This window comes from Malurus melanocephalus, unplaced genomic scaffold (genome assembly GCF_030028575.1).
Source record: "Malurus melanocephalus ecotype Western Australia unplaced genomic scaffold, MMel_1.1 scaffold_323, whole genome shotgun sequence".
NCBI classification, from domain to species: Eukaryota; Metazoa; Chordata; class Aves; order Passeriformes; family Maluridae; genus Malurus; species Malurus melanocephalus.
In genome coordinates, this window is record NW_026623555.1 from 591,281 (window position 1) to 610,141 (window position 18,861).

Sequence of the window (18,861 nt, forward strand, 5' to 3'; positions counted from 1 at the left end):
ACAAGACCAGCCTGGGCCTAAGAGTTAATGCCATTTACACTATAAAAATTATTTGGGGAATACTATTTTGTCAAGGGAAACTGCATGAACCCCTTCAAATGAAAAAAGGTTATAACCTGAAACTTCCAGGTACCAAAGGCAGAGCTAGCTCATGCTAAGCATTATTGYTATGATATTCAGGAACAGATTTTTACGTATCTTGGCCCAGAAAATTATGTCTGTTATTGAAAACACTTACAGCCTCAAAACAGTGATCATCCACTGATAATTTATTATGTTTCACATCAGTCATTTAAAATTATTCTTTTCAGAAGTATGCTAATTTAAAGAGTTTCATAGTCTATGTATGATTAGGAGGACTGTCACTTGTCTCCATAMATTTACTGAAGTTTTGTATATTCCATACTTTCAAAATGCAGAAACTAATCAAGCATAAATCTTGATAACTATGCCAAAATAATTAGCTGCTAAAATTSGTTAGTAAGGCACATTCATATTAGAATATATTGCATGAATCTGCAGTAAAATCATGGCAACTTTTTACTTTGCATCTGTTTCCTTGCCTGTTAACAGAAGTCCTGCTATATGTATTATGAATGCTCCATAGGTGCAAAACTACATCTGCAACTGTGAAGTTTTGTCCCACATAAAATTTATTYTTCTGCTTTTATTCAGTCTGAAAATGTATTGTGTTTCTGCAGGCATGTGAGAAAGATCATGTTAAGAGAAGGATCCATCTGGTCCTTCCTTCTGTCTGTTACATTCACGTCTAAATGGCGTTCATAAAATAGGCCAAGCACTTCTTCATAAAACTTCCTTATTTTCTAATCATATTTAGTTCTAATGGTGTCTGCGTATTTAACAACCCTCAGCATATTTTTCTTTCAGAAGGTTGCCCCATTGCTTTGAAACATGTAAAATTTCAGAGTCCACATACTCTGTGAGAGGTACACAGATTAATCATATATCATACAACAGCTTCCCCTCATTTGTTTTGAATCCATCCTTGCATAGTTAACTGAATGTTAACCTCTTCAAAGAATTCAGAAATCACTGCAAAATATGAGCTTTATTTAGAGATGCWGGGTTGATTTCTCTCTTTTCAATATGGGAAATTCTCTCTGAGTCCAGTAAATCTGCTCCTGCTGTTTTGCCTGTGCATGTCAGTCATATCCATCCTTAGCTCCCCAACACCCCCTGGAGAAGTTTTGGGGAAAAAAATCAGTCTTATATTATAGCTCCAAGCCTTCTTGTGCCACAGTGGTTTGAAGCAAAATATTACACATCATAATAGTTCCCTTATTTCATTCTTCAGGCTCTTGGGCATGTAACAGCTAATCCAAATGATTTGTTACTGCTGTGTCTCTATGTTCCACAACTGCTTCTATAGCTAATTTAACCTTCTCCTGAGTCCCCTATAAAGTTCTAGGATAGAAAAAAATCCCCAGTTTTTTTACACTGACAACAAAGAAAAAAAATTATTCAGGTTTACATTTGTGATCTTATCTTTTCTGAGCATTTCTGTATCTAAATTTTGGACTGGCTTCACATAGTTACTCTCAGGCTTTGGCCCCCAGTTTTCTTAAAAGACAATTATTATTAGCTTGTTTGCAGAGACTTATTTAAACTCATTTTTTTGTCTTCTTTATTGTGGTTTTATAGATAAAGCAGATTTTATGGTTCTTTCTATTGTCCTCCCTGAGACACAACTTCATTTTTTTGAAAGATATGTTCTTGTTTTTATTAGCTATGTTGTTTGCCTTTACAGATTTGCTTTTTAATGGATATGTGCATTCGCTGTGGGTCCTCTAAATGATATCCCTAGATAGATATCCCCACATCACCCATAATGATTTAACAGTCTCAGCTATCCAATTCTGAATTTCTACAGTAATATGCCTCCATTTTATTTATTTACACTTTATTATTATCATTATTTATTTAACTGAATACAACCATCTTTCAATTTTGGCTTTTATTGCTCCTGCACAAATATTGCATTTAAACTAATTGCAGTTGCTGTAAAATTTAGAATAACCAAGGATCTTTTCCTGACTAGCTAATGTTAATACTGTTCTCTTTTTTAAGACTCAGTTGACAGAGATTCCTTTAACAACCATCATTTTTCCTCCACTGATAAAGTCTGCTGTGACTTTCCTGTGCATTTTGCTCCTTGATTGCTGCCTGACTAATTTCCTTCTTTCCCACAGATACTGAACATGGATATTATGCTGATATTCTTGTTTAGCATTAGGCTTTAAAGCTACCCACAYAAGTTCCCATTTTAACCCTTGGCTTTTTATTATGGTTTTCTTTACTGGTCCCTAGTTTGATTCTGTATGAACTACCACGTCTGCATTTCCTACTGGGCTATCATCTCCTTTTGAAGYGTTCTCCAGAGAAGAATGCAGAATTCTCATCGCTGCACCCTCTTTCTGAGCTGCATACCTTYACATTTGTTTTAAATTGTGTGCTTTCCATCACCTGAAAATTCTCCTGATACACTAAGTATCATAGAGGTCATAGAGAAGTTTTCAGAATTTCAGAAGCCTGTTTTTCATATAGCAAAAATTAATTTTTAATTTTCTCTATTATTCAACAAATGCCCCAAGCTTCCAATAGTGTGACTCACTGCTCCTCACTTCTTTTTCTCAGCCATGCAATTTAAGCTTTGCCTTTCAGTCTTTTTTCTCCTGATTAGAGACACTACTTCAGGTATGCTGCTATGAATGTCCTTAACTTCAGGTTTCATTTGCTAGCTTAAATTTCAATCCTAAAATTCTTTATTTCATCAGAGTTCACATGGTATCTCCTTTAGTTTCATGGCATGCTGTCAAAGCACTTGTGGGATGCTCCAAAGATGATCAATGAGGAAATCATCCCAGAGGGCCTCTTTGTAGCAGCATTCCTGCTGTCTCCATCCTCAGTGCTGTTAAATTGCCCATCCTTGCAGTCTGCTCCTTCCTTTCAGCTGGAACTCCTGCTGTTGGAAGGGTACCATGGGTACAAGAGGAAATAATGTAACTGCCTGGAGACCAAAAGCTCAGTGCATTGGCAGGCTTCGTGTGCCCAGTGCTCATTCCCATTCTGGTTTTCAGTTGTATATTTTACTTCCTTTGTTGTTCYGAGCCTTAGTGTTTTATATTCTATTGTATGTCTTCATCTACTGTGGTGGTGCAGAAATGCACAAGTCTCACATAATGTCAGACAGTTTTCGTGACACAGAGAAATCATGGAATATATCATCCTCTTTGAGGGAGATAGCCTCGAGGTCTCATTTAATGCATGAACTGCAGTTATGACATCTTTGCCCAACTGTTGCTATGAAGGAACAGAAAAAAAAAACAAAAAAAACCACACACACACAAGAGACCGAGCTTGTCCTGTGCTTTGCATGCTAGCAAGGCTGAGAACCCTTTCTTTCTATTATATCAACTGTCACAAAAGACAAATTACAGCAGTGACTCTCAACGAAACAGARGAGAATAAGATTGGAGGTTCATGTTGATATTGAAAATAACAAACACTTAACATGACTTACAAGCTGAAATGTCAGTGTGGGGACTCCAGTGTATTGGTCAAGCCTTTTTTTAAGCCTGTGTTACAGGCAGCAGTCTCAATCAATGGGGATTTACTTAGCCAGCTCTGTTTATTTAAGCAGTATGTGAGATGATGTGTAGTGTGCCTGAAATTCACAGAGACACAAGGCTTATTACAGCTAAATGAAAGAACTGAGTGAGAAAAAGTAGAATATGAATTATATTTCTAACATAGCAACTGTATTTTTCTTTTTTTTTTTTTCCTTAAAAACATTGCATTGGTTCAGAGTAATCTGCCAGGAAATGGAGTTTGCCATTTGCTTGACTACAATAGCTAAAAGGATATTTGTGCAGAGTTTGCGTTTTTGTGAAAAATAAGTCTTTTAAATCAGGTCTGCSTGGGTGCCAAGGTCAGGTCTGGCAGGGGGTCAGGACTCCCAAGTGTTGTTGGCAGTTGAGACCTCCAACATTGCTCATCCTTGGTCAACAAAGCCAGGAAATGCAGGCTGGAAAAAAAGGACTAAAGGTCCTTTTACACAAACTGATGCAGGGTTAATGTTTTTGTATCACATAATCAGGACCACAGCTTTGCAAAGCGCTTATGCCAAAGAAACCACACTATAGATTACCTAATCAAATAAGACAATATTAAATTTCACAGGATAGAGTTTAAATTTATTTTCTGAACTTAGTGAAGCAGGGAAAAAAAAAAGAAGATTTCACAGCAGAAGCAGGAGAACATATATTATTAATATTTGGAAGAAGCTACATTGATAAATAATACATTATAAGCTTGCAAAAAAAAAGGTATCACGGAACACCTTCATCTCGTTGAGGGTCCTTTAAGGAGACAGGCAGCTCTGGATGGGTTAGCAGCTTCCAGTGATGAAAAACCACTGACTATCCTGCTGAACATGGAATTTTTTATTTAGAACTTTTGCTTTTGAACATATTCAGTGGGGAACWCCCACCTTGCATGTATCCTAGTAATGAGGAGTGCAACAGAGAGGAAACCTCTAAACATGTATTTCTGTCAGAGTTGTTTCACCTGCAGGTATCTATTGGCCCACATTTCAGAAAACTGACACTTCAGAAAACGGATATTTTCTTTAAAACTGGTAGGAAAAAAAAAATCTGAATTATTTTATTAGTAAAAATTTATTTCCATAGKTTTTTTCTGTCTTCTCTTACTCTTCATTAGTATAGCAACTTTCAGCATTGCTGTGCATGTTTCATTGTTAATGATACAACTTTTTTGTAAATATTAAATGTTGCGTACAAAAAAATTGATTTTGATGAAACCAGAGGAAAAAAAAAAGTAAAGCAAAGACTGAAAAGGTAAGCACTTTTCCTATCATTGCAACAGTTTTCAAGCAATTGAACAAAAATTTGGTATAAACCACATTGTCTTTAAATGGAGAAGAGTGGACCGAAGCTGCACATGTGTAGGTATGATTCCTGGGTTTTTGTGTCCAGAAGGGAACTAATGGCCTTCACTCTCAGCTACTTATGCACATGATAGCTGGCTAAGTAAAAAGATAGTTCAGCACATCCTTTTTAAAAGCTAATGGCCTAACCCTTAACTCATCAAGCAGTGGACCAGTCTGAGCAAGCTGCCAGGACAGCAGTGGCTTGTTTCCAGTTCCTAAAATAAGCTTCAAGAAAAAATGGATGGGTTGTATTTACTTCAACATTTAAATGACAAAAACTGTATAATTAGTTGGTATAAATTATGCTTTATGGAATCAAACCAATTAAGTGAAATAGTGGATTCATATTTTGTAAGGTTATTATGCTTCAGCTTCCCTGTCCCTTTCTTTTGTTCACTGCTGACAGAGTGAGTGTGAAAGCAATTTAGARAAATAAACCCTTATATGCTGAGCAATAAAAGCACATGTGAATCATTTCAGTCAAAGGAATAATATGTCTTTTTATTTTAATATGACAAAAATATGCTTTTAGAGAATAGGGCCCTGACATAGAAGAAATGTAACTGAATTTTAAAATTTATACCATTTTTATTCTGTTATTAACAAATAAAAGACCATTTCAAGTGTCTTATGAAGTCAGCAATAAGTTGGGCTAAATTTGGTTTATTTGTAAGGTGTGTATTTTTAAGGTGACACTCCCTGAATTTTCTTTTCTTTTTTTTTTTTTTTTTTTTTTTTTTTTTTTTTTTTTTTTTTTTTTTTTTTTTTTTTTTTTTATTCAAAAAGTCTATTTGGCTAAAGCTATGTTTTATTACATCTTTTCCAGCTAATGGAAGTCAATTTTGTGAGAGAAAGTGTAAAAGATGTTTCTTATAGAAGAGAAATTAATTAAGGTTTGAAGCCAATACTTGAATTTTGTCAACTTGTGCATGTCTTAGCTTTAAAAAACGTGCATCTCTGATGGTCAGAAACCATTATCTCAGGGCTGCTTTGTGAYCATGTTTAAAATGTTCAGACAGTTGTAGAGAAATGCCTAGACATCACAAGGGCCATTTTTTTTTCTGTCATTGGTCTTTCCAAAAACATCTCAGTGAAATCTATCAAGATAGTTTGCATAAAATAGCATGACAAATTTCCAGAAATGCTAATATGTTTGGAAATAGAAACACAACTATTCATCTTTCTGGTAGTGACAAATAAAACAAGGTTGAAGGAGCATTCCTAGGACCTTGCACATCAGTCCATACTCAGTGCATTCTGCAGAATATATTAAACCTTCCATTTCCAGCAGAGGAAAACAAAATCTTAGAGAGAAAAGGTACACAAAGTAGACTATTCAGAAACAAGCAAACAACAAAAAAAAATCTTTCATATATGCAATTTCAGAAATTTCAGTGAAAGTGTGAAAGACCTTTGTGAACACAAACTAGCCCTTTATTCCCTTAGTTAAATAACCTTGACATGACACTTGAATGATCTATTAATTGGATGGACTATTACATATAGATATATTAAAAGTYATACATTAGGAATAKGCCTTGCATATTATTRCTCTTTAGATTGTATATCTAATTTCAGTGATTATTTATTGGTTCATAGTTTATTTTAATAGGTACTGTAGGTCAAATATTGCAACCTATAAAAATATTTTAAAAGAAAGAGCAACCAAGTTCTGAACCTGGAATAGCCTGCCTATATATACTTATGCATACAAACTTTTCAGATTGTAAACTCTTATCACAGCTATTTATTTATAAGTATTGGAAACTTTGTACGTCACAGAAATTGCATACACATTCATTATCCTAAGTTTCACTACATAAAAGCTGATCAGTTGTGAACTCAGTAAACTAAATGTGGCTGATTCCATTGAATTGGATTTGAACAAGTCTAGCTCAGATTATATTGCAAAATTGGTTCAGAAGCAGAGTGCAAGTAAGAGGTCTTCTRGTCCACATGAGATAGGTAAGAAAAGCTTTTAATCCATTGCTTTGGATGAGTGACATATGAGACAGAAGTTCCTCAGATAATGGTATCTACTTTTCAAAAGATTTGCAACACAAATCCCACCCAGTAGGGCATTAGAAATCTACAGAAAAAGACTGTGTGATTAATAAATTATTCTGTTCACTAATCTAAAAAATTTAAATAATGAAAGCAGAGATTCGATTTAAAAATAAGCTATGAAGATTTATTCCCTCTTTACTTGGACAATTTGCTAGAAAACTTACTCAAGATTAAGGTTCGGATCTGCCTAATTAAGCATTTTAACAAGTCTGCACAAGTTTCTGGAAAGTTATTTTACTCCCTGTAATTTAGATATGGAAGTATGGMTTCTCTTTATTTCAGTTAAAAGTTGTTGTGCTTTATATACAGCACTTGCATCTTCATTGGTTCTCAGAATGAAAATGAGTCTATCTTTCATTGATTAAAGAATTTGCCTGGCAGACAAGATGCCCTAATTCAGTTCCAGCAACTAATTACTTATTTTATACCAATTGGGAGATACTTGCACAGGACAGGTGGACAGATTCATTGCAGACTAGCCTGAAGGCAGAAATTAGTTGGGAGACTGAGCCAGAGCTTGCTTTGAATCAGAAAGGGAGGGAAGGTCAAATACTGATTCTCTCAATCTTTTTTAATTTTCTAGTGTCTATGCCCTAAGACATAAAAGGAAAAAAAAAAAAACCAAAAAAACAGCAGCTTGGTTTTATAAACGAAGCTTATATTGTTTAATGTCAGAAAATCTTATGCAAGTCTGATTTTCATTAACCGGAGAGTTTTGGGTAAAATAAAACTGCATTTTTGAGTTGAACATATTCTTTAACCAACCATTTCAAACAGTGATGGAAGATAGGAACACAAAGACTCCTGAAATGGGATCCTTCAATTGCCAGCAAATAATGGAAACAGCAGAGGTCATTATAATCTCAGATTGTAATACTTTTTAGTCACTTAACTACAGCTTTAACAATGATAGTCAGCACAATAATAAATATTAGCTGACCAGTATTTGCACAATGCTCTTAGARGAATCAGAGGAGACCCAAGGGTAGCTCCTCTTTATTCCAGGTTCCTTCCAAGTCTCATACCTCTGTACTATTTGCATTTCTGTCTCGCCTGTCTCACTCTCCTTTGGCCTCTCTTTCTTCCTCATCCTGCATATCCTCACTTTCAACATGCACCCTTGTGTCCCCTCTCCTATGAGAGACACAAATTTATCTTTGATCTCATTTTCATCTTATAACTACAGTGTGGCCATCTCCTCCTGCAACTCCACAAGTGGGTTTTTTTTTTCTTTCCCAATGGTAGCACTACTAAAAGTATTTATACTTTGTTGAGTCACATCCAGCCCTGAGTTTCTCTATATTTTGCTATACTGAAATCAGGAGTCTTCACCATCSCAGATAAGCTTTCTACATCTCCATCTTACTTGTTTTGGCCACTACCCTGTGCCCCTACTACAGCTCAGTGACCCTCGCCTGCTGCTTCTATTTCACTCGCTTGAGTTACACATTTGACAGATAATAATAAAAAACCCTCTATGGTTTTTCTTCCCCTGAATCACCATTTATTCAATACAATTATGGTCATGTTTACATAGGCTAAAAGAATGTATACAATATTACATTTTGCTTTTCAAAGCAAAAGAAGCATGTGAAGGTATCTGGGAAAGTTCCTAAGATTTAAATTTTCTGTGCTGTTAGTCTTACAACAGTCCAGGGCACAGTTTTGACCAACATCGAGTAAAGCTTTCTCAGAGAAATCCAGGGCATTTGGAGAAATTAGTACAGATCAGGAACTATTTTCTGCAGTCACTTCCCATGAAATTGACCTATTTTGGTGTGGGTAAAAGAATTTAATAACATGGAATTAGGCCATTCTATATTGGCTGGATTCTGGGCCACAGAGTACGGCTGGTACCTGAAATTTCTTTCTACATTTGTAGCTTATTTGAGCCTATGCTTGGCAATCCAGGCCATGCAGTCCTCTTTGGGTCACAGTACCCCACAGTAAAGTAGCCTTCTGTCATGATTTTGTGTATGCAACAGAAAGAAGTTAAAACAAAATTWAACCACTATAAAATTTTCTATTTAGCTTATGCCAACTCTCTCTTACTTTTTTTTTTTTATTCTTTCCATATCAAAATTCTTCTGATATGCACTTTTAGTAAGAACTGTTTTGCCCCCAAAGGTGCACGTAGCTTTAGTAAAAACTCCCTAGAAACTTCTTCTCTTTTTTATAGCTGTCAGTGTTGCATGTTGTTAATCATAAAGCATCTTGAAGAGTGAATTATTTTATTCAGACTGAAAAACCGAATTTCCAACCAAAGCATACTAATTGGAAGAAAACTGAGAAATTAACTCGCAGGGGAGATATTCAATTACCACAGATTCTCAAAACACTAAATGTTTAGTAAATTCTTTGTCTGCTGCACTTATATTGTTTTGTAACTCTCTCAAGAATGTGCAAGTAGCAAAGGTTATCTGAGGACTGTTTGGAACACTGATTGAATGAAACAMAAAACCTTTTTAAAGGTCTAAACTGAGAGACACTGAACCCTTAGCTGCAAAGCAGAGATAAACTCAAATACAGCTATCTCTTTATACTACTCCATAGCCAATGAAAAATATTGGTAATTTCTCACTGTTAAAAATGCAATGCTCTGATTGCACTGTAAACAATAGTTCAAGAAATACAAATGAGCACAACAATGGTCAGATGTTAAATGTTATCTCTTTGTCATAACATTCTCTTGTTAATTCATTTCCCTGMAATCATCATCCCCGAGTGGTAATTGATCATTAACAGAAAGATTAGGCAAATTATTTTCAAATGTTATAATTAGTAATTATATTTTACATCTACTACCTTATGTAGAAAAGGTTCAGATAAATACAGTTCATAGAAATTCAACAACCTTTGGCAGGAATCATCTCATTCATTCCACTACAATGTATTTTCTGTGGAGAGTGAGGAAGAAATTATTCATTCAAAACACAGAGAGTATTTAGATTGGATGCATGAAATTGCTCACAGTAACCTTGGGACGTCTTAAAAGCCCCATGCATCTCCACCTACTCTGATATTGAAAAGTAGCTAAGGCTACAGATTTAACAGCATGGGGTTGCCTTGCAATGCTTTGGGAATTGGTTCCAAAGTGACTCACAGACAACAGTGTCACTTGCTGTGTCACTATCAGTTCTGGCAGCATCTGCCTTTTTCCCTGAGGTCATCCATCCAAGTAAGAAATACACATATCCTTTCTGCTTCTAACCATGGTGAGCTTACTTCCTGAAAATGTAGAGACTGCAGGGCAACATAAAGTGAAACAGACCATATGTAATTATCTAATTATAATCACTATAGTTTAGGCTCATGATTTGCAAAAATATCCAAGAACCACAGTTGTATTCAGATTTTCAGGAGTTCTCAGCTCCTTGTAAAGGCATTAAATAGGATGCCCAAGTGCTTACAACAATCCAAATATTCCTAATGACAACAGTAGGAGCTGAACTGAAGACGCCAAGCAGTACTCTTCTGTGAGTACATATCTTTAGTTGAATATTTGCATAAAGAAAGCTATAAAAAATAAAAAGAAAATAACAGAGATATTCTAAAGGATATGTTTTAAGTTTTATTTTGAATTCAAAACAATTATTTTATTCTTGGTGGCTTCTATGAAAAATTTGTTGAATTTGTAAATGTGATTGCCAGTGCTTACAGGAGAAGGACCTGTAATTAAACACTCATTACTTTTGCATTTCATTGCAAAAGGAGCACTATTGAGAGCTCACTTCAAACACTTATATTGGAAAACATAAACATCACTTGTGATAAGTTGAGCATAATTGCTATAGAGTATAGGAGAACACAAATCTAAAATACTCCATTGCTATCCTTTTTTATGGCTATTTTCTTATCTATATCACACACTAAATCATAAGTATTTAAGGAAATTATATAGAGTAAACCAAAATTTAAAACAAATACAGTAAACGATTATGAACTTGATGATGTCACAATTTTATCTGTAAGAGTAATAATTTTTAGCCTCAGCCTGTGTCTATACAGTAAAGTAAAATTCAGTTTAGTGAAAAACACTTACATACAACGAGTATGCAAAAATCAAGGCTTCACAAGGAGTTTTTGGAGTAATGCAGATGTTGATCATGCTTTGTTTAGGTGATTTTAGGGATGCAACTGAGGTGTGACTTGGAGGACATAAGATAGGAACCTAATTTCCTTAGTYGATGGAGAGAAAAATTATTCTTCCAATACAGATGATTTACGGCACCTAGCTTAGATCCTAAASTAAATGGTTTGACCATATTCTTAAGAGCGAATGAATTGTAGTAAAAATGGTGYTATTATATTTTGTGCCAGAGTGATAAAGAAAATATGAAAAGGCTCCAGCAAGGTATTTAAGATGCAGAGATGTTAAGCAGAGCGTYACAAACTCTGTGTCCCGTCCCCGACAATATACTTTTTATCATGTTAATGTTTCACATGTATCTTTCAATTTAAATTTTATAGAGGGAATAAGTGTATTGATTTACTTCATGGTGGCGGTGTGATCACTGGAATATTACCAACCAACCTACCTGATAAGTGCCAATTACATGCTGCCTGGGATTCTGAAAAAAGGATGATGCCTTCTGCTGAAAACTTTTTTTTTCTATCCATAAGGCATGCCACAGCTTTATAATTCTTTATGACCACTATATAATTTGCATAAAAAAACAATTGATTCATGCTTTTAGACTATATTCCATAAAAATTATTTCTCCCATTGTATTATTTTGTTTGGTAGTAATTTCTAATCAATAGACTGGATGTTAGTAGAACAATTCTTTGTTGGTTATGATAAATAATTAAATTGATCATGTGGAACTGGTTTTCCCCATAAGCCCTCTGTGTTACAGAGAGCTACATTAACACATGAATGCATTGGCAAAGTTGGATTTTTCACAAAAAGGGGAAGGGATGAAGATGGGATCCTCCATATACAACAATAACATCAGGATTAAAGCAGTTACATAGGAACTTGATTAGTTCTCCTTAGCATGTTGGAATTCAACTCCATATGATCTGGAAGAAASTCTTTATAAACTTGAGGAATTTCTAGAACTGAGCATTTTCTTCCCCCCTTGGTAAAACTATGCTATCATACAAAGAAAATTCAGGGTCTCTAAAGAAGATAAGTATTATTCTTGCCTAGCATTAGGACACATCTGAGTGTTCATGGCTGGAAACAKCTCCTTCTATAATTATTTTACATTATGCTCTTAAATGAGTATTCTCTGTTGCAACAAGTGTTCTCTTTGCAACAGCCGGGACAATTTGGAAGCAGAAGCTGTGGGATTGACTATTTTGAGTTTAGAAAATGAACTGGTATTTCCCATTTCCTGAATCCTTGCGCCAGCAAGGGGGATATTAATCTCTGTGGAATTATTTTCTGACATGCAATGGGGAGGTTTATTTTTTAGAAAGCTATAGTACAACACCACCTTATCAGTAGAAAAAAATCAGCAAATGGTTATACTGAAAAATTCAGTATACAGAAATTGTACCAATATAATGAACATCATTTTCCCCTTAGGAAGGAGGAAGGAGGATGGCCTTAAATGCACAGTCTGCTAGCTCACCTTAGGGGGTGATTGAGTTCTGGCTCAGGACCTGCCAGCTCTGGGGAAGCTCCATCATGTGGATTATCCTAAATCAGAGTAGGATCAGATGCAAAATGGATCTACTCATAGAACTGGCAACCTTTGGACGTCCATGATCCCTGCAATACTGGGACATGTATTTTTCTAAGTGTGGACTTTCCAATCCACAGAAGAGAACCAGAAATTTTTAAGCATGGCTATGTTGAACCTAGTGAGGCCACAAACCCTCACTCAGAGCAGTGGGGTAGAGGATGGACGGAGCCTTTCCATAACCTGACCATGGATGGTGATGACAAAACCTGGCTTTTCTTCACCATGCAAGGTCCCAGCCCCTCTGCAGGGCACAGAGCCACATCTGGGAGAGAAATGAATGCATCTCACTGCTGTACTAAATCACGTCTCCCTAGTTGTAGGAACGTATGCATCAGATGGTGCTATTTATTAGGCTGATTTGCTGTAGCTGATGTAGAAGGTTTAATATATTTAGTACACATTAATATATTTACATTATCCTTCTCTTKGCCTATTACACTGTAATTAAAAAACCAGTGAGAAAATATGAACTGCTGTCTTATGATTCTTCCTAACAGACAGAAATCAGTGCCTCTACAACCTGATCAGGATAAAAATTAAAATACCTTTGTACAATAACAAGAATGTTATAATACACTCTTTGTTGGGTTTGGGTTTTGTTGTCTGGGTTTTCTCCCTGAGGAAACATCAAATATTTAGATGAAAGAGAGATAAATTATTTTATTTCAATAATTTTTCTGCCTTTAAGAATCATGCTGTTGTGATTCACTGCAATGGAATACTTTGGCAGCTTCCAGAAAGCTGAAAAAAGTACAGACACAAAAAATTCAGGTGACAGATAAGAAAAAAGTTTTAATAGCATTTACAGCGGTTTGATTGAAGGCCATTATGCATTTAGCTTAAGTACTTTGAGGCTAACCTGTGTTATTTCTTAATGGCTGTTTTGCTGATGAGAAGTAATGATGGTTTTCATTTGCTATTCCTATCAGACCTGAAAATCTTTCTGGTAAATGATGGTTTAAACTGCAAGTGTGGAGAAACAACTACAAAAAAAGCCCTGTGCGAGTAAAAACAAACAAACAAACAAACAAAAAAAAAACCACCTAACCTCTTTTTAAGTAAAAATCAAACCCCAGAACAGCTTTTCAGCCTTAAAAACTAAAAGTAATCTAATCACGYCAGAGGAACTGTAAATGTGTGCTGTATTTCAGTCAATATGACTGATTACCTGTCACTTACTCAGCTSTGATTTCTTCCTGCTGTGCGCTTTGGAACCATCTTTGTTTTAGAAACTCACAGACAGTGTGTATGAATTGTTAGCTCACTTCTGCCTCTTTTTCCTGAATGCTTTTGGGGCTAAGTAATTAGCCCTGTCAGTTATTTCAGCTTAAAAGCTTCAACAGCATCATCACTCATTCATTTTTATCATCCTCACTGATGCTGCTCAACCTGACACAAAAAAAATCCTGACCAAGCAATGTTTATTGCTGTCAGCTTTCCTATATGTGAAAATATCCTGTCTTTCATGCAATATATGTGACTAAAATCAGCAAAGGACAAGCTGGTTGCAGAGTCCAGTTTTATACTGCAGTTTGAGGAAAGGGAGGACTTTCTCCTTTGGTGCATCCCAAAAGACAGGATGAAACTTAGGGAACACGTTTAAAAGAGATTTATGAAAGATTTTTTGTTGGCAGAGAAGTCACATCAACAAAATTTGACAGAACTGTTTGAGCGGCGTAACCAGCTGCCGCGTGAGTTTGTCTGAGCTGCTTGTTCCATCATTCCTGGAAGCTGAAGAGAACAAGGTTTTCAGGACCTTTGGGAGTAAAAGGCTATTACTCAGGCCTGTTTCAATATACCTCTAGAGCAAATGGAGGTAGTAGTGTATACAGGCAAAATGGACAATAAAAAATGAATAATGTTAAACTGCCACAGCAAGTCTACAGCAAGAAGTAATGTCTGCTGGAAACAGAAAAATAAAATTCCGCAAGACTTTCTATCTCATCTCATGTACAGCATATATTTATCATTTCAAGTGTTCTCTGTACACAGGCCGAGCCTGACTGAGTTCCAGAAGCATTTGGACAGCACTCTCAGGCACACAGCATAGTTCTCAGGGCATCCTGTGTAGGGTCAGGAGTYGCAGACAATGATCCTGATGGGTCCCTTCCAGCTTAGGATATTCTATGATTCCACTATTTGAGGGAGGGGAGGGAGGGAACGAGTTTCATGCTATATGTTATATTCTCTTGAATTTTTTTCTGCAAGCTGACAGCTATAAACATTATTTGTTTTCATTTATTTTATTCTGAAAGTGTGTTATCACAGAAGATCCTTTAACAGCCATATGTGGTGAAGATAATATCACAGGAGGACAATGGCACTGTAATTACACACTTCATCTTCAGAAATCTGACTCTTGCAGGGTCGAAGACTACTTCAGAGTTTCAAATTAATCTGGATGACCTCATCTTTATTGCTGTTGAATTTCTGGAAATGAAATGCCAAGTCATTGAAAATAACTGATAAAAGCCTTAACAATCAGAAATGAGTGGTGTAGTCTCTCTTTGCCTTCATTTMGGTCCCATATGCTTTACAGCCAGGTACAATATTTTATAGGGAATTGTGGTCTGAGTGATCTTCAGATCACTAAAAATAGAKCAATTTGGCAAAGATGGAAAAATCTGTTATCATATGCTCTTATATTTCACATTCAATAAAATTGTGGATATAAACAGCAAATGCTGCAGCAATGATTTCTGTTATCCAATACAAGTGCCTGTAAAAGACCTGGACACCAGGATTAGTACTATGTTGTGGAAACTTAATATAAGATTCAAGKGTAGTTAAAGGCCTTTTAGTCTCTTTCCTGCATAACTTGCATAGCAGAGACCCTGTAGTACATGCATTTGTAAGTGACATTAAATAATAGGAGAATTTGTGATTGTATCACGAATACCATGTTAAACTTTTATTCTTTTCTCAGAGTCACTGAGAACGGCTAAGAAATAGCTAAGACTGTCTTGTCATGATAGCATTTTGTGTCATAGTACTCCTTTCCTGTTAGAATAGCACTAAGTACAACTCCCTTTGGTATGTTCCCTTGGAAAAAAAAGAAGTAGTGAAATGATAATTGCTGAATCTTTAGTAGCTCAGTCAATGGGTAATAATACAAAGCTCTACATGGTAATGTCCAGAAATGAATGCTGACAAAAGCTGACTTTACTTATGGGGATTTTCCATAACAAAAAAAAAAAAAAAAAAAAAAAAAAAAAAAAAAAAAAAAAAAAAAAAAAAAAAAAAAAAGCAAATTTTGCCTTCTGGTATACTTTGCATGCTGATGGGCAGAGGGGGCAAGCAAACAAAAGATTTTTCAGAGGCAATCAAACAGACAATTATATAGGTACCACAGCCCAAATGACTTGCTCACAAAAGAGTARGCTTGTTCCTAATCCAGCAGAGCTAATGTCATTTTGTTCCTCACCTGAAAATATTGTAAAGCTGAAAAAGCTGACACAGCATGCATTGTAAGGAGATAACGACAGGGAGCAGCGTCTGCTGTTTAATTCAGCGGCTGAATGTGAAAGTGATCTATCCTGCTGTTACCTAATATACAGCCTCTCTGAGACTCATTTTGTGATGTGTGACTGAACCACAGCCGGGTGGAAATTGCTGAGACATCCCCCTAATGTGCCTCCCAATAGTCACAGTTGCCTGCCCTGCTATACTTTGGAAAGAAAGGTGCAAATTTCCTCCTGCATGTCACACGCAGCAGACCGGGCAGGCGTTTTCTGAAGGGTTTGCTCTGTGAGAGCTGTGGAGCATTGACCCGGGAAAACAAAATGGACTCAGGAAAACAAAATTATGGGGCTATTTTTTTGAGGGACAGGATGAAGTGAATCAAACATTCTGGGCTATAAAACAGCCCCAGAAGTTGCTGGCAGTTTTGACAGCAAAGGCTGCAGCATAAAGAAAGTTGAGTGCTGCCTTCCCACTGTGGATTCTGGTCATGGTGGTGTTCACTGGCAGCTGTGCCAAGTCGCATCTTGAGAAATGCATCTAAACAGGGAATTTGGGCTCTTCAGGAGAAGTGAATTAAGTCAGGGCACCATGCTAGAAACCCAGGCTTGCTGTTGTTAAAATCAAGGCTGCCTCAAAGTACTTTGGACTKTTTCTTTTAGCTCTAATAACTATTATGACTAGCATTTTTCAACATATCTGCTCCCCTGAATTAAACCATTTTCTCCTCACATGTCAGTAGCAATACTTATGTTAAAAGTGCGTAATTTTTTGTAGTTTGTTTTCATTTTTTTTAATAACACTTGTAGCAAAACATCTGAAAGTAAAAATGTTCTAAGCTAAAAATGGTTTAGCTCTGAAATTTTAGCACGAGCACCCTCTGGTGGCTCCTGTATAAACAATACTCTGTATCTTCCTTCTTTAAAGAGTTGTATATGTATTTATAGTACTGAATTTTAAAGAAATGGGTGGAAAATTTTTCCAGTGAATTTTTCCTTTCAACTACTATGAAAGTCATAAATATATTTTCTAAAAAAAAAAAAAACCTCAGGAGAAGGAGGAAAGTGCTATAAGCATATAATGTGTATCATTATAATTGAATATTAAAAAAGAGAATCAATTACATGTGAATAATTAAAGCTAGAATTACAGATAGATATCTCAAGACAAATATAGATCCTAATAGCTTCACAATTGCAATGGAAAAAATCTAGAATCTAGGGGAAATCGATGAGTAAAACATGCATATATGTTTAAAACCTTTGTTGTTGTGATCTCCTAATTTTAATTAGATTATTTGAGTCTTTTTATTTTGCACAGAAGCCATGATTTTAATCAGAAATCCTTTGTTAATGAGCAAGAAATCCCAAGAATGACTGTCTACCACTTTGTCACAGGTATCTTCCATTTAAAAGTACCTGAGACCTCTCACGTTGGTTCTGCTATTGGACGGATCAGAGCTGTGGACCCCGATTTTGGGAAAAATGCAGAAATTGAGTACAACATAGTTCCAGGCGATGGAGGAAACTTGTTTGACATCACAACAGATGAGTACACMCAGGAAGGCGTCATTAAACTGAAAAAGGTATGTGGCACCAGTGAATGGGTGTGCCTATGACTCGAATGATGTATTTGTAAGAGAATGAAATGTTGTGCAATTTTACCTCATAAGCAGCACACAGCAGTAGAGCTACATAAATAGTTTATATCTCTATTTGAATCCACAGTTGTTAACACTTCACAAGAGTCTGGGAAGGAAAGWGTTTTGGACATGTACATTAAGCTAAGCTTTAGGAAAAGTGAAGCTTTAGTTCTAAAAAAATTTAGAATGTAGGTGCCTGACTTCCCTCAGCTCTGGCCATAGATCTATATTTGCATTGTATTCATTCTAGTAATGGAAGTCCTGGCTTCAACCTCCTGACCTGGGAAATAGTCAATTATCCATGGGTGTATTAAAGGACAAGATGATGTCAAGTCACTGACTCTTCTGGTAGTTTTWATGACATAAAGTGGAAGCCACTATACTCACAGGAAGCAATTTGTCAATGAGACACAAGCTCTTTGTCCTCTTTACAACCCTCCTTCTTTTCTGACTAAAAGTTTGGGTATACAGTTTCCTTCTAATGGGAGTTCATAGATTTTGTTTCATTTTTAAAAACCTTCTGATCACCATTTTCCCTCTATGCAGATGACTCAAAAAATGGTTCCATCTGGAGCTGTCAGGCTGAGCAGCTGCATGTCTCACCATTTGCACTTCCAGTCAGAAATGGCAGTGAGTGGGAACCACTGAAAAATTAATATTTAATCATCAAGAGCAGGTTTTTGATAGAATTGAGATCTCCTTGCATTAGTCCTAAGCCTCATCTGTGCTGCTTGTTTTTATATACAGCAACAGAATTTTCTATAGTTGTGGTTAAGTGTATATATTACCCACAGCTGGTTGTCCAGATTGGCAGTGATGATGTTGATAAGAAGGGTGCCAGGGTAATTAAAAAGGACTTCAAGGAGTGCAGGCAGCCTTTTGTTCAGTTCCTTCAGTAAGGGGGATGAATGATGAAAGGAACAGGAAAACCCATGTCATCAATAAATGGTTTAAGAGCTGGTGCCATCAGCACAATTTTTTTTTTTTTTTTTTTTTTTTTTTTTTTTTTTTTTTTTTTTTTTTTTTTT

At 35.9% G+C, this 18,861-nt stretch overlaps 1 protein-coding gene across 3 annotated transcripts in view; it reads left to right on the forward strand.

Annotated features, from left to right (window-relative positions):
• Positions 1–18,861, forward strand: part of CDH12 (cadherin 12) — a 152,291-nt gene that overhangs the window by 85,289 nt on the left and 48,141 nt on the right. For all 3 annotated transcript variants that reach the window (XM_057377742.1, XM_057377743.1, XM_057377744.1), the window contains one exon: positions 17,589–17,776. In XM_057377742.1, coding sequence (XP_057233725.1) covers positions 17,589–17,776 — 188 coding nt within the window. The remainder of the gene's footprint in view (positions 1–17,588; positions 17,777–18,861) is intronic.